This window comes from Rattus norvegicus, chromosome 10, assembly GCF_036323735.1.
Source record: "Rattus norvegicus strain BN/NHsdMcwi chromosome 10, GRCr8, whole genome shotgun sequence".
Taxonomy (NCBI): Eukaryota; Metazoa; Chordata; class Mammalia; order Rodentia; family Muridae; genus Rattus; species Rattus norvegicus.
In genome coordinates, this window is record NC_086028.1 from 37,782,033 (window position 1) to 37,805,307 (window position 23,275).

The 23,275-nt window shown below is 47.5% G+C and overlaps 1 protein-coding gene across 6 annotated transcripts in view; it reads left to right on the forward strand.

Moving 5' to 3' along the window:
- Fstl4 (follistatin-like 4) overlaps window positions 1-23,275 on the forward strand; it is a 433,118-nt gene that overhangs the window by 369,745 nt on the left and 40,098 nt on the right. For 4 of the 6 annotated variants that reach the window (NM_001414342.1, NM_001107000.3, XM_039085928.2 and 1 more), the window contains 2 exon segments: window positions 2,078-2,244; window positions 17,086-17,206. In NM_001414342.1, coding sequence (NP_001401271.1) covers window positions 2,078-2,244; window positions 17,086-17,206 — 288 coding nt within the window. 6 annotated transcript variants of the gene reach the window in all.

Genomic DNA, 23,275 nt, shown 5'->3' on the forward strand with positions numbered 1-23,275 from the left:
CTACAAGAGTGTGCAGTATCTTTCTAAACCCCTCAGGATCCCTTCCTTTACGTACCTGGGAGACTCTCTTCCTACTCCCATAGTCCCCTGGAGCAAAAGCAGCATTCCACCCATCTTCTTGCTCCCAGAACACAGTGATCATCTGAGGAAGAGCTTTCTCCAGCTGAGAATCTTGGCTCCTGAGCTCCAAAACCCCAGAGCTCAGTGGGAGCTGCACAATAGTTTCATCAAATCCTTCCCCCCCCACCCCCTGTCTGTCTGTCTCTCTCTGTCCCTCTCCCTCTCCTTCTCCCTCTCCTTCTCCCTCTCCTTCTCCCTCTCCTTCTCTTCCTCCTTCTCTTCCTCCTTCCCTTCTTTTCTCTCTTCCTTTTTTTCTATCCCTCTCTTTTCTTCCTCTTCCTCTTTCTTCCCCCTTTCTCCCTCTTTCCCTCCCTTTCTCCCTCTTTCCCTCCCTGCCTCCTTCCCTCCTTTCCTCACCCCTTTCCATCACACCCTTCTCCCCATCCTCTGAGTCTGCACCCTCTCTTTCCCTACCCTGAGCAGTAACACTCCTGGCCCAGAGGTGGGAGGGCAGCAGGCAGACGGTGATTTAAGAGGAAACTTGAAATGCACCACTATAATGTTTGTGAAATATTATGCCGCCCGCGTCCGCATCCATCACCCGCTGCTTATCTTCCCTCGCACTGGCTCCTTCGCTCCAGTCACATTTTTCCTCGGAGTGACCACCCCTCCCCACCGGCCTCTCTGCTGTTGAACTCCTTTATTTTCATTTTCTCTGTTGTTCACCCATCCATCCAACAGACGCCGGGGGAACACCTCGTGTGCAGCTTGATCGTCTTCGAAGGCCCAGGGCAGGGCCACTAAATGACAAGGAAGGGACCTGGCTGCTGCAGATCTGACCTGAGGCACCTGGTTTTAACTCGCACCCTGCAGTGTTAAACCCGCACCTCTTTTCTGCACCGTTCCCCTCCCCCACGGGCTGGCTAGAGGGCTCGTGGTCCAGATGCACAGCCTGGGGCAATGCCACTCCAGCTCCTGGCTCCCAGCAGTCCACAGCGCTCGGCTCCCAGTCTGTGCGTCGTTTGTGACACTTTGAAGGATATACCTGCCAGGGGACCCGTGTCCCAGTATGACAGCGTAGTGAGATAGCGTGGCACTGTACAGTTCTGCCAGCACCTTACGCTACATACAGACACACATACCCACCCCTGAGCCAACCTGCCTCCCCAGCCCCTGAGAGGACATAGAGAAAGACCAGGGGACACCCGTTCCACTCCCTCCACTCTAGCCTAGTCCCATGTTTGCATTGAGCAGCCTGGATTTGATTAATTTTTCATAAATCCTGAGAATTTTAGAAAGCTGGGGGGGGGGCTGTGGAAATACTTTAGATCCTTCTATGTTTGCCTAAAGAGTGACCACTTTCCATGCCAGTTAGCAAGCAGAAAGTGGCAAGGATTCATAACTTGGCCAGCCTGGAACACACTGAAAAAAAAACATAATTAATAAATAAATAAATAATAATGAAAGGCCACAGTGCATGGTCACAGAACAGAAATCCAAATCCAAGCTCAGTGAATCTTCAGACAGAAACAGACTTTCAAAGGTCAGCCAGTTCATTCTCCAGACCTCAGACAGTGCAACCTTTAAGCTAACCCCAGACGGACGACATTCCTGTCGGCTCACCAACAGACCTTGACCGTGCTTAGCAGGTTCCAATTTCATTAAGCCAGCCGCTCCAAGCAGCACACCCCACAACTGGCTCTGTGGTCTCTCTTCTGGGTGGGCCTTATGGGGCCTAGCAACTGGTGTTTTCAAGCCCACTCATGAACCCATGGCCCAGATGTCTCCCCTCCACTTTAGCCAAGTTCCTGACCGGTTTTGACATTACACATCATTGGTACCGGTCACCCGGCAAGAGCGTCTATCCGTGCATTTAACTGGCACATTATAACCACTTCTGGGGGCCCAAGGCTCCCCTTGACCCTACTCTTTAGTGAATCCATAACCGTTTACCTAGATTACCTGGGATTTGACCTCTTGTGTCTGCCTCTGACCACTCTCTCCTCTCCCTCAACAGAGGTGATTCAACTGAGCCTCGCCCCTGAGGACAAGGTCAGCGTGACCACAGTGACCGTGGGCCTGAGCACAGTGCTGACCTGTGCTATTCGTGGAGACCTGAGGCCACCAATCATCTGGAAGCGCAATGGGCTCACCCTGAGCTTCCTGGGTCTGGAAGACATCAATGTAAGTTCCCTGACACTCATTCTAAGTGCTGGTGTATGTCCCAGGGATGCCACCTTGTGGGGCACCATGTGGCAATAGTGGCAAAGGGCTTCCTTTTAATAGGTCTACACTCAGCCTGACAGCTCTCGAGGATCCAAGTCACTGATGAAAAGGATGCCATGAATGACGTCATCATCCTGACAGCAGTCATGTCTAGTCAAAGGAGAGGGGCTACTGACTAGGAGGGAACATGGCCAGGGCAGGTGGCACCTCATCCCTCAAAGGGATGGGCCACAAGCTGTCAGAGAGCACAGCCAGGCGGAAGGCTTCAGAGCCAGAGAGAGACTCTGGCCAGGAATTACAAAGAGGAAACTCCCGCTCTATTGCTAGATAGAGTGTGGGCAGAAGGCTGGTCCCTGTAGAGGGCAAAAATGAGCAGGGTGACTGGTTGAAGGGGAGGTATGTGACAGACAAGGTGTGAGGGGGCCAAGTGAGGCCAGAGGAGACTTGTTTTGAGGATCTTCTTCACTGGGTAAGTATGTGCAGATTCAAAGACCTTCAAGCTGCTTCCCTCCCCAGATGGACATGTAGGTTATTCAGTCGTGAGTGGCCCTGGTTTAGCACAGAACCAATCCCAGTGTCCAAAGGCATTTACAAAGTGATGCCAACTGTGAGAGCTTCTGTACGTATAAACCCACACCCAATATGTACATACATGCACACATATACACACCACACACACACACACACACATACATACATACATACATACATACATACATCATACATCCACACATCACAACACGTACAAAAACCAGACAAACACAAAACACATACAACACACACACAAAACAACACACCATACTACATACATACACACATCACAGCATGTACAAAAACCAGACACACAAAACACATACAACACAATACACACACACACACACACCACACACACACACCATACCATACATATACACATACACATTCCTCATCAGAAGAGAGCAGGTGGGTGAATTCACATAGCCTGATACTTATATGACCAGTAGGAATACTTCTGGACCCTAAAGAACCAGACAGCTAGTTCTATATCAGCTTTGTGATTTTGAGTAATCCCTGGGCCTGCTGGTCCCTGGTAAATTTATCTCTAAGAAAGCAACCTGGGAAGCCCCTCTCTTCCACCGAACTTCAAGAAGACATGAACTAATTAATATTCCAACTGGTCTAGCTTTGGTAAAGGGTTGATGTGGCTACCCACACATTCATGATAGACATCAGCAGTGCTACCCATGTTGGTGAGATGCTGAGGTAGCTGTGGGTCTTGGGCTAAAATAAAAGGAGTACAGTTTTCAAGCAGAGGAGACTGCCCTGCTTGACTCGGGACAGAACAGTGGGGCCACAATAGGATGCTTGTGTCAGAAAAGGAAGAGTCACAGGATGCATGGTCAGATCCTGACTATCTACAGGAGGTAGAATGGGGGTGGGGTAGAGGGAGCTGACCTGAGCCATGTGCCGACAAAGGAAACTGATTTGAGCTCCTTAGATGGTTCAGCATTGCTGCCATCGGGCCTGTCTCATGGTAGAATAAGCCTCCCATCCCTGGGGACATGCAAGCACAAGCAGAGACCGTGGTGACCCTATAGCCACCCTCAAGATGGCAGCTAAACCCATGATCTGAAGATCCTGCCAGTGCTGAGTCTGTCATGGTGTATAAGCCCAGCCCCAAATATAAGTGTCATCAAGACTCTAGGCCCTTTTAGGGAGAGCCTGCAGATCACAGGAGAAGCAGCTAGAAAAGAATGGCCACTCTGAAGCTTCTAACCTGGCAGGTCTGGCTGAGGCCTGTCCTCAGCCATCTTGTCACACCAGGCAGGGTTATTTCCCTGAGATTTCCCCTATGTGGTACGGACAGCGAGAGTCCCCTCCCATCCATCTCTGAGTGTTGGTGAAGCACTGCCCGCGTGGGTACCTAATAAGACACTTCTTGAGTAACATCCTTCACCCCTTCATCCTCTGGATCTGAGATGGCCAGGCCTTGCCTGAAATCATAGCAAGAAAGTTCAGTGGCGTGCGTGCGTGCGTGCGTGCGTGCATGTGTTTTGAGTGTGAGTATGTATATGTGTAATTTGTGTGTGTACATGTTTGTTGAGTGTGTGTGTGTGTGTGTGTGCATGTGTATGTTGAATGTGAGTATATGTATGTTGGGTGTAGGGAGTATCAAGTGCATGTGTGTGTATATGTGTGTTGAGTAAGTGTGTGTGTGTGTATGTGTGTGTGTGTTAGGTATAAGTGTATATATGTAACTTATGTGTGTATGTGTATGGTGTGTATTTGTGTTTGGGGGGGGAGTGTTGAGTGCCTGTGTGTATATATGAGTGTTGAGTATAAGTGTGTCTGTGTGTGTGTGTCTGTGTGTCTGTGTGTGTCGGGTGTGTGGGGAGTATTGAGTGCATGTATGTGTATATGAGTGTTGAGTATAAGTGTGTATGTGTGTCTGTCTGTGTGTATGTGTGTTGGGTGTGTGTGGAGTATTGAGTGCATGTGTGTGTATATGAGTGTTGAGTGTAAGTATGTATGTGTGTATGTGTGTCTGTGTGTGTGTGTGTTTGGTGTGTGGGGAGTGTTTAGGGCATGTTTGTATATCTGAGTGTTGAGTGTATGTGCATGTGTGTATGTGTGTGTATGTGTGTCTGTAAGCGTGAGTGTGAGTGTGTGTGTCTGTGTGTGTTGGGTGTGTGAGCTTGTGTACACAGACCCTATTATAATTAGGATCCATTTACAAACAGCGTTGGCCGCTGTGACTGTCTCCTCGAGGGGCCGGGCCACTGGTGACTGACTAACCTCCCGAGCGTTCCTTAGTGCTCTATTTAAACAGATCAGAAATAAGAGCAGAGGCAAATGCTCCTTAGTGCACTTGCCATCAGTTAATTAAATTACTCAAACATGCCTCCAGCACCAACTCGATTGCATTTCTCCTTTTCAAATCAGGTTAGCAATTTGGATAATTGTGGGTGCAACCAGAGATTAATGGTCCCTCGTTACCTCCCCAGAAACACTTGCTCATGGTTGAGTCGGTAGCCTGCAAATAGGCCTAGGCGGGTCTATGCTTCTCAGACGTCCACACACACAAGTGGGGGGGTCACCTGCTCCCCATGGGTCCCCACTACCTGCAAGTGCATCATACACAGCCTCCTCTACCTCAGGGAGAGGGAACGGAGCACCACCTGCTAATGAAGAACGGAGACTGGTTTCGAAGGGGCCCAGGTTTGAGTCTCAGCTTCTCACTTAATTGAGTGACCTTGGAAAGGCCTATATAGGCCTTTATAGGTCTCAGTGTTCCTCATCTGTGATATGGAGATAAATGAGAGAGTACTTGCCTTATAGATTTACAGTAATGCGAGGCATGGCTCATTCTTGACTTAGACTATTCTGTGAGTGCCATTATCACCTTTACTTTCATTATTATCATCATTATTATTATCATCATCATCATCATCACCATCACCATCATCATCATTAATATTAAGCTGATCATGTGTGGGTAACACCCAGCCAAGTACCAGATACCGAGGTTTGCAGCGGCAAACCTCCAGGAGAGGGAGGAGGAGGCCTCCAGGAGTAAGTCAGGCCAAAGGGAGCAACTGAAGGTCCTTAGAAGGCCTGGAGCATTTATAAAGCAAGAACTGGCCAGGAGAGAACAGCCAGGGAGGACCCTGGGGTTCTTGGTGTTTTCAGAACCTCTTGCCCATCTCAGCATCCACTCCCCCTGCCACTGTGAATGCTGAAATACAATCAACAGAGTTGTAATTAATGCCTGGTACCCAACATGGCTTCCAACCAAGGAAGCAGATCAGCCTTCCAAACCGGAGGCAGGGAGATTAGAAAACACAAAAGGTGTGGGGCTCCTTTCTTTGTCATTTGTATGAGACATCTTGATTGGCAAGAAAATATTAATCACTTTTTCACTACTCTCTTAATGAGACGCTTTCATGGGCAACAAAATATTAATTTGTCTTGTCTTATCTGTTAAGAATTCTGTTAATGAATTCAGTCACAGAGCTATTAGAGAATGCCATCCTAATGACACATGTAATTAAACTTTTCTGACTTGCAAACATCAAAGATGCCTTGCGCATCAGAATAATATTTGATCAGAAAGCCAATGCTCCCCTCTAGCCCGGAGGCGAGCAATGAGCCGCCTGTGTTCTGCAGAGAGCCACTGCACCCTGCTTGCCAGTCATCATTTTAGCATTGATTTGCTTACAAAGTGCCAGTGAGCTACAAAGGCCCCGTGCTGGGGCCCAGAGCAAAGACGCTGTCCCCAGCACACAGGGAGGGGCAGGGCTTCTCCAAACACCTGTTGGAAGGACTACAGAAAGGAGAGGGCCTGACTGGGGCTTCCTGCAACCAGGAAAAGCAAGAGAGAGTAGTAGAAAGGCCCCAGCCAGCAACAGACCCCACAAAGAACCTGAAATATTAATGTTAACAGCCTTTGCCGGTTCCCCATAGACCCAGGAGAGCTACTGGGTTTTGGCCAGGGAGTAATGCAATCCACCTTCCAACCTAAACATGAGCATATCTCCAAGAAGAGTCCCAAGTAACATGGAACCCAGAATAAGAGGGAGGCCCATGGCTGCTCTCAGGTCTCTCCCCTCTCTTGGCCCAGGACACAGTCAGAGCAGCTACAGTGGTTCCTGCTTAAGGTTCCCTCCTTGTGACTACGGCTCCATCGATAGGACTTTCCCCTTGTCAGAAAGTCCAACCTGGACCTTTCAGAGCCTCTCAGGAAGAACTGCCCACACCAGTATTCCATAGGCATATGCTCCAGCTTCACCCCAAGCAGCTTTAGAACAGCAGACAACCCCAAAAGAAGGTGCCCCACACGCTGAAGAAGCAGCTGGGCAGAGTGCCAGCCACGGCGCCCTTGCAAAAGGTTACAATATGCCCCCCTCTTGAAGTGAAGTCAATGGTTTCTACTCCAACCCGCGGTCCCTGGAGCCAATGACATGCAGCCTGTAGTTCAGTTACTTCCGGAAACAGCTCTCTTTCTCATGTGTCTCAGATCTGGTCCTGAGCTCCACTCGCCTCAACCCTCAGGGACCTGTGGCTACTGTCACTGACCCAGAAGCTTCCTTCTGCCATCAGTCTGCCCCAAAGACTGTGTCTGATAGAGGAAGAAGAGGGGACCTTGATCTCCCACCCCATGCCACCCCCGCCAGCCCATGCCATGATGCCCCCACAGGCCATCCCACTGTGAACATCAGAAGCCATCGGCCAGAGTTCCCTGTCTGTGTTTTATCCAAGTGACACAGCAACTTGATGTCACTCACAAATTGCCAATAACAGGTGTCTGCCAGCAGCCAGAGTCCATGATAGGGGTGTTCATCCTGGAGGGAGTTGCTCTGCCCAGACACGACGACGATATCCCATTAGAAAGGGAGGTTAAGTTCTCCAGGGTCCCCCTACCCTGAGGGTCACACAGCTCAGTGATTTAAAAAAAAGCCACTTTGGACTCTAGAATTTGTGTGCATGCGTGTGTGCATCGTGTGTGTGTGTGTGTGTGTGTGTGTGTGTGTGTGTGTATGTGTGTGTGTGTGTGTGTTCAAGTATGTCCTGCACAGAAGCCAGGAAAGCATTTCACTTTCTCGCCTAAATCACAAGAACCATGTCTCCCCTTCCCTGGCTAGCCCTCCATCTCCTCAAGGCTCAGAGCCAGGCTTGGGGGCTAAGCCAGGGTCCACGTCAAAGACAGGTGTGTGTATATGCTACTCCCGGCCCTATACTGGGCATCTGGAGGCAGGGGGTTGGACACTGCCTCACTGTCTGCACAAAGCAAACATGCAAACCCACTCTGGACCACAGTCTTCTGATTCTTTAAGCCCTCCAGGCTGAGTGAGGGACATCCCGGAACCCAGACTACGTGCCCAAATACTGTCATTTGTCCTCTACCCCATGACTCCTACACTCTCCCTGTCACTCAAAGGGTCACAGCACCTGCCCAATGAGGGGACAGAAACAGGGACAGGGCATCCCCAAAGCTGCAGATGGTGCCAGATCAGTAGAATCACTGAGTGTTGGGGCTGTTTTTCCTACAGATTCCCAACTGCTCCTGACTTACGGTAGCAGGTACCGGACTGGTCTCTTCCCCCAACTGCATCCCTCCTCAGCACTGCATAAGGTGGACAGGCTTAAAGCACTCAAAGGAGTAGAGGAGCTTCCTGGGGGCCTGCAGCCAGTCTGCCACCCAGTGGCATTCTTTCGGTTTATTTAATAACAGGATATAATACTTGGTGCCTGGTATTGCCGTGCCTGGGGGCTACCTCTGCCTGCCCCCTCAACTTGCTCTGGGTCCTGAGATCCCACAGCTGCATTCTCTTGGGTGTGGGGGTCAGGTATGAGGTGCTGGCTCATTAGCCACTGCCCTCTAGCCCCAATGAGGACAGTCTCAGGAAAAAAAAAAAGCAGAGAGAGAGAGAGAGAGAGAGAGAGAGAGAGAGAGCGCACATGCATGTGTATCTCTAGGTACCAAACCCAGGACCTTGTACATGCTTAGCAAGTCCTGTACCACTATACCACTGTATTCACTGTCTTTCTTATATTCTTCTCTTTAAAAAAGAAAAAAAAAGTGAGGAGGGGGGATATGGGATAGCAAGGTGCCTCAGTGGGTAAAGACAGGTGCTTGCTGCCAAATATGGTGACTCACTGGTCCCACATGATAGAAGGAGATAGCCAGGTCCCTCAAGTTATCCTCTGCCCTCCATATCTGCACCTCCATATGTGCACACATGAGTGTGCGCGCGCAGACACACACACACACGCACACACACACACACACACACGCACACTATGGTGCACAGCCCCACATAGATGCATGTGTCTGTACTATGGTGCACATGTCTGTACATACATATAGTCACCATGAAATAAATAAATGTTTTTAAAAGATTTTAAAGACTTATCACACACTCAGTATATTTCAAATAACGTGAATGATCCAGTCTTTATTGGGTTGTAGGTTTGAGGTTTCTGTGGGGTTTTTTTTTCTTCTTTTCTTTCTTTTTTTTTCTTTTTTTTTAACTGAAGCTCACTATTTGGGGCTTTCAACTGTTGGCAGGCAGAGTACACTGATAAAAGCAGCAACACAAAGCCCACTAGAAGCAAGTATCTGTGCCATTGTTTGAAGGGTCTGTTAAAAGGTTCCCTTTCCCCCATGGCTAAACGGTGTAGAACTGAGAACAAATATTTCTAATGAGGCATGTGCTTGCTCTCTCCAATTGTTTCTTTGGAAGTGAGTTCTTTAAAAAAAAAAGACAAAAAGAAAATGATTTAGGAGCTCATGACTCATTTAATTTTTATTGTCTTTGTATGAAGCGGTCGTGAATGCACTGTGGCGTGATGCAAGGCGTTTGATTAGCATGGAGAGCTGTTTGCCACACGGCAGACAGTAGCTGTCATTCTGCATTAAGATCATCTCATTAAACTCCTGGGTACATTTTGTTTTAAACTCTTGGAAAACACAGTACTTGAAGGCGAGGCCAAAAAAGCTCCTGCCTTTTTGATCTTTGGGTGGATTCACACTATTGATCTATTGTCCAGAGTGTTCCATGGGCTGGGGATGTGGGTCAGTGGATGGACTGCTTGGCTTGCATACACAAACGCTGGGTTCCGTCCCCAGCACTGCGTAAACGGGGTGTGGTAACTGTAGCTCATAGGCAGTAGAGGCAGGAAGACAGGAAGACAAAAGTCCTCTGTTTGCAAGTCAGAAGCCAGCCTGTGCCACGTGAGACCCTGTATTAAAAAGAAAAGAAAAAAGTCAGTCCTGGAGATGGGGTGCCAAGTCTAGGGTGTGCCAATTGTGGACCTGTGGCTCGACTGTCCGGAGTGCTCTCTCTGGCGTTTGCTTCCTAGGTGTGGTCCTCGGGCTCATCTTCCTCCTCTTTCAGTGCTGCCTTCAGTACCTAACTAGACCCTGGTGGAGGCAGAGCCCATGGAGTCCTCACAGACAGTGGAGGAGGCTGTCCTATGTCCCTCTTGGCCACTGCAGGTTGGAGCCCACCCCTCCAAAGGATGCTCTCCAGAACCTGCAGTCCCAGGACCACACCAGAACAGCTCCCTGCCTTGCCCTGTGCCCACCCGGAGTACCCTCAGTGCTGTCTCTTTGTTCCTTTGTGTTGTCCACTGCCTGTGCTGAAGTCCTCATCCAGATACACACACACCTCTCATCTCTGCCCAAGTCTGTGAGGCAACTTTCTGGGAGAAGCACATGTTCGGTTTGGAGAGAGTTTGTTTGTTCGTTCATTTGTTTGTTGTTTTTAAATAGGCTATCCTGCAGTTCAGGCTAGCCTTGAACCCCTAGTGTAGCTAAGGTTACCCTCCTGTCTCCTTCCACCTCCTGATTGCTGGGATCACCACTGTGCCCTCTACACTTGGTTTATGTAATGGAAGGGGCCAAATCCAGGGCTTCTGAGGCAAGCATTCACCAACTTAGTGAGACCCTCTCCCTGACATATTCAGTTTGGAAAGATATTATTATTATTAAATCTTTTTCCATAGTGTATACTGGTTTATACCCCTTCCAACAATGTGTAAGGATTTTTAAGCACCAAATCAAGGGGGAATAGCCTGATCAAAAAATCTCTTGGTCCCTACAAAGAAATGTAATTTTTTTTAAAAAGTCATCTGGTAATGTTCTAATGACTGTAGCTGGCTATCATGGAACAGATTGGAACCAGGGGCTATTTCCCCATTAAGCCTTCTCAACCTGGGGACTTGTGACCCAAGGGTCAATTGGAGGAGGAATGCCTTGTAGGTGACGACAGTTGATTCAAGTGGTCTGGGACTTCAAATGATGCTGTCACACGCATCCTGATACCCAAGTCCCTTCACAACCCTTGCACACACTGACAATTAGCCACTGACCCAAAGCCCTGGCCATAAGCCCAACAGCTACCACTTATACCTCACAACACTCCAGCCCAAGGAGTGCTCCATGCTGGCAGTTTCCAGCAGGAAATATACAGGAGTGAATCTGTCAGAAGACATCAGCAGAATCCAGAGAGTTCCAAGCAAGATGCTTCCTGAGGCCCTTCCCAGGGCAGCCCTAGATGAGCTGTTTTACACTAGTGTGGCCAGCCCTTGGTATCCAGAGATCTTTCTGGAGCCTCATCATAGCCTGCCCTGTAGGTGAGCTTTAGCCTGCAACCCCTCAGGAAGCAAGGTAGGCCCCACTTGGCCTGAAGATCCCATATAAACAAAGACTCCTAAGAACATTCTGGGGATTTAGGCACCATCTTTCTACAGAGGAGGGCAAGAGTTAGCAGTTTCTTTGAGTGATGGTAAATCCTGATGCCCTTCCTGTCAGGCATATGCCTTAAGGAACAGCATCCTAAGGTACGTGCCTCCCTCCAGTCAGCTGTCATACCAGAGTTCCTTATTCATCACGAACCACGTGGCTCACTAAGGACAACACCATGATGGAGACATATGAGATACCGACCTTCCTTGAGCTCATAGTCATGGGGAGAGTAGTCCCTCATGTCATCCAGTGAGCACACATGCCCCAGGGTCTTGAAGAAGCTAGGAGTTTTCCTTCCAGAAGGGGGTGCCTTCTTATGTACCTCTGACCCCCTTTCCTAGTCTTGAACCTGAAGTGGGCAGGACAGCCCCAGCCCGGGAGCCTGGGATGCCTACCCCTGCATAGTTTCCCTCTTTAGGCTTCAGTGACCACCCAGCATGTTGCCACAATATTCTTTATACGAAAGGATCTCGAGCAAGAGGACAGGTTTGGCGGGTCTCTGCAGAGTGTCAGATCCGTTCTTGGAGGAACTGTAAGAACTAAAACAACACAGGCACCCGGACATAAGTGACCAGCTATAGAGAACTGGCAGGTTGTTGTGTCTGTGTGTGTGTGTGTGTGTGTGTGTGTGTGTGTGTGTGTGTGTAGGACAGAAGATAGCTTGTAGGAGCTGGTTTTCCTTCTGCCATATAGGTCCCAGGAATCCAACATGGATCCAGGGTCATCATGCTTGGTTAAGTGCCTTTAACTACTGATGTATCATGCCACCCCTTGAACTTGAACTGTTGACCCTATCTATAATCCCGGGGCAATGCTGGGATTATTGCTATGCAATACTATGCCCCGTTCATGCAGTGCTAGGGATCGAGCTCAGGGCTTTCTCATGCTCAAAGCATGTCTTTGTACGGATGCTATAGGTTCATACCAGTGCAGGCAATGGGAACTCCACTTGGCCCGGATACTAAACATGTGATTCATATGTCTCTGAGTATTGGCTACTACCAATCAACCACATCTCACTCCGTGTGGGGAATATATTGACTAGCAAGATACCAGGATGATGATGTTTTAGGAGCTAGAATCAAGCCGGTATGGAATCTGAAACCCCTGTTTATCTCTCCTCCCCAAAGAGAGCCAGGAGTGCTCCTTGGGTTTGCTGGTTTGTTAGTTTTGTGTATTTGTGACTTGTGTGTGTGTGTGTGTGTGTGTGTGTAATTATGCACCATGTGCATGCCTGGTACCCAGGAAGCCAGAAGAGAGCATCAGATCTCCTGGAGCTGGAGTTAGAAATGATAGTGAGCTGTCATGTGGGTGCTGGGTCTTGAACCTGGATCCTCTGCCAGTGCTTGTAACCACTGAGCCACCTCTCCAGCCCCCTCAGTGACACTTCTTGGAAGAGCAGGGTTGGAAGGTTCTGAATAGATGTCTCCAAGCTGAGCTTCAACTTGTAACTTTGACAGTATGGTTAAGCTGAACTTTAGTAGCACCCTGGAGTGCTCGTGTTTAACGCTGAGTCACCAAACACTCAGCCTTGGTGGCTCATTGTGGCATTACTTATGCCTGACTCTAGGGTGTCACTGTGGAAGCATCCCCCACCTCCTCTCTGCTTAACTACTGTTTAATACTGAAGTCTCATCTAATTACTTTCTCTAATAAGGGCAAACACTTAGAAAATCGCTTTTTAATAGACAAACATCATGTCTTTAAGTAAAATTGTCTCTTCCCCCAAAAATGGATGTGCACCCATACAAAGAATGGTCTAATCTGGCATCTGTTTATTTCTGGAAGGAACTTTGATTTTGCTAATACATTTCTATGTATCAGAGGGAAAAAGCTATCCATAAAAAAACAATTACAGCGATGCAATCAAGCATTGATAGTAGTAGTCAGACACATCTCAGGAAGCATTCAGAAGAGGAAAGATTGCAGGCTTAGTTTTATGTAGCTTCTTATAAATCAATGTTTAAAGTAATTCTCTCACATCCAATGAGGTAATTTGATTTCTGCAGCCAGTATTCATATCCAGAAAACAATATGCATTCCGTTCTGTAATTATATGATGTCTATTGTTTTAGCCTAGAGAGATTATTTTATTTATTACAGAGGCGGGCTCTCCCTGAGCCGACACCACAGGCAATGATGTGCTCTGTACTTAACAAAAGAGCTGCAGAGCATCTGGCCGGCTTTCTGGTCCCCTCTGGGCTGGTGCAGCTCATCCCACTAGTTCACTACCCTGGGGTGGGGGGTGGGGGTGGGGTGGGGGGTGAGACGGGATGAGGTTGGGGGTGAGGGGTACTTCTCTTACAGGGAACAAGGACTTGTTTTTGAGAGGCAAGAGAAGCAGGCAGAAGCTAAAAGACTCTTTCTGGGGCTCTGCACAAGGGCATTTCTATCTGCTGCTGCCCTGAGCCAAACCTCCGGTCAATCCTGAAGGATGCAAAAGAACTGAGTCCCTCAGAGGGCTACGATAGATAGAGAAGAGATGGGCAGGCCGTGGAAACAGGAATATACCAGACCTTGGAAGATGGCTCAGTAAAGTGCATAAGGTTGATGAGGACCTAAGTTCAATCCCCATAACCCGTGGGAAAAGCCACGTGTGGTGGTACATGTTTGCCATCCCAGCACTGGGAAGGCAGAGATGGGAGGACCCTGTGGTTCCCTGGCCAGCTAGCACAGCCACATCAGCAAGCTGCAGGTCAATGCAGAGACCCCTAGGTGGCACCTAAGGAATGACACCCTGTGTTGATCTCTCCTCCATATGCCCCTGTGCATACACAACTGTCTGTATGCATGAGTGCTTGGAGCGAATCCATGGCCATTCTGCCAGCCCCTATGTTGTGACCTCACATGGCTAATCAGCACTTGATCAGATACAGAGGCAGGAGCAGGACACCAGACTTCCACACCAGGGAAAGAGAACATGACTGTATCCCTACAGAAATGCCCACTCAATAAACACCACTGAATGGGGACTGCTGGGTTAAGCTCTGGGGACACAGCAGTGACCCCAGAGTCCAAGCATCCCCTCCCTCTCATGCAGCTCAAGTTGAGTGGGTTTCAGGGTGGCCAACACAGTAACAAGGCATTGTGATGCAAAGAAGAGAAGGAGTTAGAGTGGCAGTCAGGGCAGTCAGGTGGGAGGTGAGTGCAGCCTGGGGACCTGGAGAGGACAGGGACTGCAAGTGAAAGGCTCCCTTGATCCTGTAAAGGACGGGCAAGCACACTAAAGCAGAGCAGAGAGGAAGCATGGGACAGTGGGGCAGCACTGCCACTGTCCCCCAGGCCAGGGTGAGGATGTGCGCCATCTGGTGTTTGCATGAAAAAGCCTGTTCTGTGGGGAGAGCACACTGCAGGGAGACAAAGGTAGGGGGGGGTCTCTGCTCCCCAGATGGTGGCCGGATGCAGGATGTCCTGATAGAGAAGGTTAGAAGAATCAGATGTTTTCAAAATAGATCCTACTAACTGGGTATCTGCTCTATGTTTTGGCGTTTTCCCAGAAGATTAAACAATGAGATGTATGTCTGGAGATGTTCAAGTCCTTTATATAAAATGGCACAGCGTTTGCGTATCTATACGTACCCTCCCCTGAACAAGCTCTACACAATGTGTATGGTGGGGAATGGTAAAGAGGCTCGTCAACAGTTATTATGTTATACTCTTCAAGGAATGTTGACAAGAACAAAGTCTGGGCAGACAGCATCTTTCTCCTGCTATCTCCCCTAACTATCTCTAGATATAGAACACCAGCATTCAGGGATAGGGCAGTGGGGAGCAACCAGATCCTGACACGAGTAACCTCTTGAATTCTGTGTGCTGATGTTAATGGGGTACCACCCTCAGGTGATCCCTGGGAGTTTGACTTTAGACAGCCACCTTACCTAGACCCCCTCTAAGCCTTCAAAGTGCTGTGACACAGATGACTAGCAACCCTGACAAAGTGGGGACCATAGAAAGGGAACACTGAAGCCTGAGGTTTGCTTCGAGGACCCTAGCAAGGCTGTGATGAGGAGAGTCAAGAAATATTCGAATGATCCTACACTAGAAGCCAGCAAGCAGCTCTGGTTCTGCGTTTTAGGGTGGAGTCTGCCTCAGTCTGACCACATGGAACCTTGAGTTTCCCCTCCCTACTCCTCCCCCTGTAAGGATGAGCTACCTACCCCTAACCGCCCAATACACACACACACACACACACACACACACACACACACACACACAAAGACACAGAGAGAGAGAAACACATACACAGAGAAACACACACACACACAAACACACACAGAGAGAGAAACACACACACAGAGAAACACAACACACATAAACACACATACACAAACACAGAGAGAGAGACAGAGAGAAACACACACACACACACAAAGACACAAACACAGAGAGAGAGAGAGAAACAGAGAGAAACACACACAAACATACACACACACACAAAGACACACACACACACACACACACACACACACACACACACACACACAGAAGGAGCTGCACCCGGCCTCCCAGCATCTTTCAGAGGCCTGCCATCCCAGCACTGGATCCAAGCATAGCACCCATGTTCTGGTTCAGGAAACAGAGTCTGCCATCCCAGCATTGAGCAGCCATTAGTTCATCAGAACTCAGGTGTGAGCCCTTAGGGCTCAGTTACGACACAGGACAAGTCAGCTAGCTATCTGGTGTGTACTTTATGGCGGAGGCTTCTACAGGATGGTAGGAATGAGCTCTTTTAAACAAAGTGATGTTTCACAGTCAGGGTGCAGGTTCCAGAAGCTTTCAAGATGAGAGCACGGTGAGCCAGTTTTTACTAATATGGAAAGCAGGAACCATGTTCACTCTCAGCCTTCCTGCTGCTATTTTGTGCCTTTCTCTCACCCCTCATTGGGCTTAATTAGCCCAAAAGCATCCTTTCTCTCTCCCTCCCTCTTTTCCCTTCCTCTCCCCCCTCCCCTCTCCCCTCTCCCCTCTCCCCACTCCCCTCTCCCCTCTCCCCTCTCCCCCCTCCCCTCTCCCCTCTCCCCTCTCCCCCCTCCCCTCTCCCCTCTCTCTGTTCTGCCTTGCTTTTGTCTGGTTTGTTTGATGTTCCCATCAGTCTGTCTCTCTTCCCTTGGGTGACTATGACTCCATACGCTACCTGTATGCACTTGGGATCTGGATGAAATTGAACCCTGGTTAAGCAAACTGGAGTCCGTAGAAGGCATCAAACACAGCCACACTCATTCATAGGCATATCTTCCCAGCCATTATGTTATCACGGCAGAGCCAAGGAGTTGACAGAAACCAGAAGACTAGGGAAGCTGACATAGTTCCTATCTAGCCCTTTAAGAAAGTTTGCCATCCTTGCTCTCAACAAGGCCCTCCCTCCAGAATCAAGCCTTGTACCAGGTGAGCACAATTCCCATGAAACAGGCCAGCATTTCCAGGACCTAAAAGGAGGTAGAAGAGGTCATGGCCATACACAAAGGCGGAGGTTCCAGGGAGGGAGATGTTTTTCCAGGGAAACTAACCCACCAGCTGTCCAGTCTGCTCAACAGAGAAGCGAATCTCATCACCATTCTTTTGCCCCACAGGACTTCGGCGAGGATGATTCCCTGTACATCACCAAGGTGACCACAATCCACATGGGCAACTACACCTGCCACGCCTTGGGCCATGAGCAGCTGTTCCAGACCCACGTCCTGCAGGTGAATGGTTAGTAAATGGCTCCATGCGTGTTGTCCCCTCAAAGCATCCTCCCTGCTGCTCCGAGCAAACCTCATCCTCTCTTGCATTTTGTCTTGGTAAAGGCATAAGTAGCCCATCTGCTGTAATGAGGGGAGAGACTTAGAAAGCGCTAGGTCTGGTTTACCCAAAGCTTCATCTGGTGAAATGAATCCAAACGCTAGGGGAGGGGACTTGGGGATGAGTCATGCAGCCAAGTTACCCTGGGCTTCTTTCTCTGAGGCCCAGTGGCCATGGTGAAGTATGGAGCATGTGTGGCCTACAGGCAACATGGTACCTGGATCTCTGGATCTAGCGATTGCCGAACCTGTGTCCAAGCCAGCAATGCTTACAGGTGACATGACACTACCTCTCTGTGCATCTAAGAGGCGCTATTTCTTTCAACAGCCCTTCTCCCACAGGGCCGCTTGAGCCTCCTCTTCTCAGGCTGTCAGTGAAGATGGGCAGGTTTAAAAGGATCCTTCTAATTCACTCGGGTTCTGGTGTGGCCAGCAATTTTGAAGGCTTGGAAGAACTAACCCCTCTTCACCACCCTTCCCCCACCAAGCAGTTTTCCAAGCCAGAGTCTGTGAACACATTTGTTTCTGGGCCTGAGATAGACATAGACTCTCAAGTGGATAGCCTGGGGCCTCGTAACGGGCTGGGGCCATTCTGGAGTGAGAGCCTACCTCTATGACACACTGCTTGCCCTAGCCCCACCCACCATCAAAATAAACCCAGTTTCCTGACCCGGACCATCATATCAGGGGAATTTGCCTCATCCTACGAAGCCCAGCTGTTGCCCATCAGGCCTAAAGCAGGCACTCAGACATTGGGGAGCAGTGAGGTGCTTTCAACTCAGCCCCCAAATCCTCGGTGACAGCAAGTGTTTGGGACATCACTCAGCAGAGAGTGAGTGAGGTGTCAAGAATGATAACCTCATGAGATTCACCTTCCCTGACCTCTGGGATCCAGGGAGAGCATCAGGCCATTTGGGGATGGCTGGGCATCTTTAGCTTGCTCTGTTTACCTTGATAGCCTTCTGAAGGAGAGACCACAGAACCATGCCCTAATTGTTGAGAGATTCAAGAGTCCTCTCCTAGCCAAAGGAAGGGCCGTTGATACAGTAGGAAGATTATGCTGGGAGCTGGACGCTCTGATCACTTCCTACTTCATTGTGTGGCCCACTGGATGGCTGCTAGGCTATAGGTGTTATAGCTCCTGGCACTCCCAGAGGCAGTTGGCGTGGCACTCAGCACCCTCCTGGGATAACCTGTGCTAATGTAGACCCTATCACTGTCCCCAAGGGATATAAGGTGATGGTCTGCTGACCCCAGAAAAAGGCAGGAAGTTTTCATAATTCTACAAAGGTTAAAATTATATCAGACTTGGAAGGAACCAAGTTGAAACTATATGGAAAGGCATGGAAGATAAGAGGGGTTGAAAGCCATAATTACAGTAGGACCACTTACTGAGTATCTACTGTGTATCATTCCTATCTTACAGACAAGGACACTGGGACTCTCAGAACTAGGGCAACTTGCCCTTACCTCACATACACCCACACAGTTGATAGCTACAAACAGATCTTGAGAACACCCAGGGCCAATGACTACTGGGATGCCATGATGCTGCCCTTCAGAGAATCTGGATGCATAATATAGAGTAGGCAGTTGTGGGTCTCTGGACTACCCAGCCTGAAGAAACAGAGGGTAAGAGCCCTGCATCCTATGTCACTAAGCCTAGTACATGCTTTAGACCAGGTCAGAACCAGCCATTGAAAGACTCTGAAGACAAAGCAATGACGGGATGTCTCAGACCTAGCTATTGGCCTCAGCAAGACTGAAGTTGGTAGACCACATAGCTGGTGTCACCCAGTTCCCCAGAGGGCTCAGTGACTCCTAATGTTGCATGGTTTCCAGGGAGGAGGACTGGGTCACTGAAGGAATCTTCCAGAAGTCGGGGACTTTGTGGGCTATGGCTTGGTGTTTGCGGTGGTTCGAATATGTTTGGCCCAGGGAGTGGCACTATTTGGAAGTCTGGCCTTGTTAGAGTAGGTGTGGTCTTGTTGGAATTTGTGTGTCACAGTGGACATGGGCGTTAAAACCCTCATCCAAGATACCTGGAAGCTAGTCTTCTCCTGTCTGTCTTTGGATGAAGATGGAGAGAACTCTTCAGCCCCTCTAGGTCCACATCTGCCTGAATGCTGCCAGGCTCCCTACCTTGATGATAATGAACTGAACCTCTGAACCTGTAAGCCAGCTCCAGTTAAATGTTGTCCTTTATAAGAGTTGCCTTGGTCATGATATCTGTTCACAACAGTAAAAACCTAAAAAAAGACAGAAATTGGTACCAGGGACTGGAGTATGGCTGTGATAGGCTCACCCATGCTTTGTTTAGAAGAATGTAGATTTGGGGACTTTAGATTTGGAAAGCAGTGGAATGCTTTGAGGAAGGCTTAATGGACCATCCTAGTAGGAATCTGGAAGACTTTGTTGCTGAGGGTGTTTTGAACTGTGGAAGCCCGGCTCTAGAGATTTCAGAGGAGAAGAATTTTAATATGTGGCTGAGAGACTGTTTTTGTGATATTTTGGTGAAGAATGAGGCTGCTTTTTGCCCTTGTCTGAAGAGTCCACCTGAGGCTAAGGTAAAGAGATTTACATTAATTCCATTGACAAAGGGAGTCTCAAAAAAGCCCAGCAGAGACTTTGTTCTCTGGTTAAGTCTCATGAAGAACATTTTGAACAAGTGTAGCAAGCTTAGAAAGGAAAAACATAAAATGTATGGTTCAAGTAATAAAGGGGCACCAGGAAGTGGACCTGAATCCTATGTTCAAGGAGATAAACCAGATTAAGGGAGTGGTGACTTTATGACAAGATCCCACCCAGTTAAGCTTATTGTTTATGTGTTTGCCATTGAACAAGGAATAGTTAGATCAATATTAGATGTTATTATGGCTTATTATTATTGTTATTGTTTTCACTTAGACTTCTTTTTTTATTTAGAGAATACTTTATTAGTTATTGTAATCAAACCCACGTAGATAAGACCTTACATATTTAATACAGTGCGTTACCCCTGTACAAATGGAAAAAACTTAAGTTCAACATTTCCAGACCAATATGGCTGTTAATTTCTGTACAGTGCCAACTCAACACAGTAAACGGGGATACTTTTTTCCAAAGTTGACAGCACAGCTAAAGTTTCCAAAAATTCAAATTATATATCTGTATATATATATTTATATTTATATAAAAAGACCAATAATAGCAGTGTGTTATGCATCAGCAGCAGCAACAGCTTTTCCAGGTTCTGCAGTCATCTGAACAAAACTGTAGAGACATCCAGCACACTCCATTAAAAAAAAAAAAAGTAAAAAAACAAAACCCAAGAAAACAGCACAGTTCTGTTACTCTTGTGGTACCTGGCACCATTTTTTTTTAAATTAGCTTCTCAATCATCATCTGGAAAGAAAACATTCTGAGCAACATCATTAAAAACAGCTCTGATAAAGCACGGTCACTACTACGTATCATAAAGCAGGTACAAGCTATTTTACATCCACAGAGGTATGATACAGTACTGTCCTACATCTATAATACTAGAGGATACAATTTAAAAGGCATTATTTGAGACTTGATTCTACTTTTCCAGCAGAGGGCCCAAAGGATGGTGTGACACAGCTTTGTAAAGAAACATACTCTAGACAGGATTTCCTTTCACTAGTGGCACACTTCTAAGGATTCATTCTCTCCATGAATGTCAGCTAAAACCGTTATTAAAAAAATGAAATATCCCTAAAACAAAACCGTATAACCACCGGATTCACATGAAGATGACCTAGTGGAGACAAGCTGGACCTCACCTTACCAACAAGCTATCAAATCTGTTATGTTTAAACAGTGAGACCTCCAAGGAAGGAGATGCCAAGTAGTGCTTCAAAGCTTCGGACCACAATCAAACACAGCATCCTTTTCAACAGAAGCAGAAGCTCATCTGAATATGCTCAAAGATGTTGACATCAACATTTAATCATCTGCTCACTCATCCAGGAAGAAGGGGAGATCAGTTACTACTGTACTTTATTGTGTTCAACCAAATCACCATGTTACAAAAATAGCAAGCTGCCATAATAAAAAATAAGGCTCCTCTATCCAGCACTAGATAGCATCATTTTACTTTCAAGCCTAGAAATTGCACACTTGTATATAAACCAACCGAAGATGAGGATTGAGAGTTCATCTTGGTGGATTTTTCCTTTGATGAATATGAAGTGTCCTTCCTTATCTTTTTTGATGACTTTTAATTGAAAATTGATTTTATTTGATATTAGAATGGCTACTCCAGCTTGCTTCTTCCGTCCATTTCCTTGGAAGGTTGATTTCCAGGCAGCAGAATGCAGGGTCCTCATTGCGTATCCAGTTTGTTAATGTATGTCTTTTTATTGGGGAGTTGAGGCCATTGATGTTGAGAGATATTAAGGAATAGTGATTATTGCTTCCTGTTATATTCATATTTGGATGTGAGGTTATGTTTGTGTGCTTTTCTTCTCTTTGTTTTGTTGCCAAGACATTAGTTTCTTGCTTCTTCTAGGGTATAGCTTACCTCCTTATGTTGGGCTTTACCCTTTATTATCCTTTGTAGTGCTGGATTTGTAGAAAGATATTGTGTAAATTTGGTTTTGTCATGGAATATCTTGGTTTCTCCATCTATGTTAATTGAGAGTTTTGCAGGATACAGTAACCTGGGCTGCCATTTGTGTTCTCTTAGGGTCTGTATGACATCTGTCCAGGATCTTCTGGCCTTCATAGTTTCTGGCGAAAAGTCTGGTGTGATTCTGATAGGTCTGCCTTTATATGTTACTTGACCTTTTTCCCTTACTGCTTTTAATATTCTTTCTTTATTTTGTGCGTTTGGTGTTTTGACTATTATGTGACGGGAGGTGTTTCTTTTCTGGTCCAATCTGTAGGCTTCTTGTATGCCTATGGGTATCTCTTTTTTTAGGTTAGGGAAGTTTTCTTCTATGATTTTGTTGAAGATATTTACTGGTCCTTTGAGCTGGGAGTTTTCACTCTCTTCTATACCTATTATCCTTAGGTTTGATCTTCTCATTGAGTCCTGGATTTCCTGTATGTTTTGGACCAGTAGCTTTTTCTGCTTTACATTATCTTTGACAGTTGAGTCAATGATTTCTATGGAATCTTCTGCTCCCAAGATTCTCTCTTCCATCTCTTGTATTCTGTTGGTGAAGCTTGTATCTACAGCTCCTTGTCTTTTCTTTTGATTTTCTATGTCCAGGGTTGTTTCCATGTGTTCTTTCTTGATTGCTTCTATTTCCATTTTTAATTCCTTCAACTGTTTGATTGTGTTTTCCTGGAATTCTTTCAGGGATTTTTGTGTCTCCTCTCTATGGGTTTCTACTTGTTTATTTATATTTTCCTGGAATTCTTTCAGGCATTTTTGCGATTCCTCTCTGTAGGCTTCTACTTGTTCTCTAAGGGAGTTCTCCACGTCTTTCTTGAAGTCCTCCAGCATGATCAAATACGATTTTGAAACTAGATCTTGCTTTTCTGGTGTGTTTGGATATTCCGTGTTTGCTTTGGTGGGAGAATTGGGCTCCGATGATGCCATGTAGTCTTGGTTTCTGTTGCTTGGGTTCCTGCGCTTGCCTCTCGCCATCAGATTATCTCTAGTGTTACTTTGTTCTGCTATTTCTGACAGTGGCTAGACTGTCCTATAAGCCTGTGTGTCAGGAGTGCTGTAGACCTGTTTTCCTGTTTTCTTTCAGCCAGTTATGGGGACAGAGTGTTCTGCGTTCGGGCGTGTAGTTTTTCCTCTCTACAGGTCTTCAGCTGTTCCTGTGGGCCTGTGTCTTGAGTTCACCAGGCAGGTTTCTTGCAGGGGAAAAGTTGGTCCTACCTGTGGTTCCAAGGCTCAAGTTTGCTCGTGGGGTACTGCCTAAGTCCTCTCCGCGGCGGCAGCAACCGGGAAGATCTGCGCCGCTCTTTCCGGGAGCCTCCGTGCACCAGGGTTCCAGATGGCGTTTGGTGTTTTCCTCTG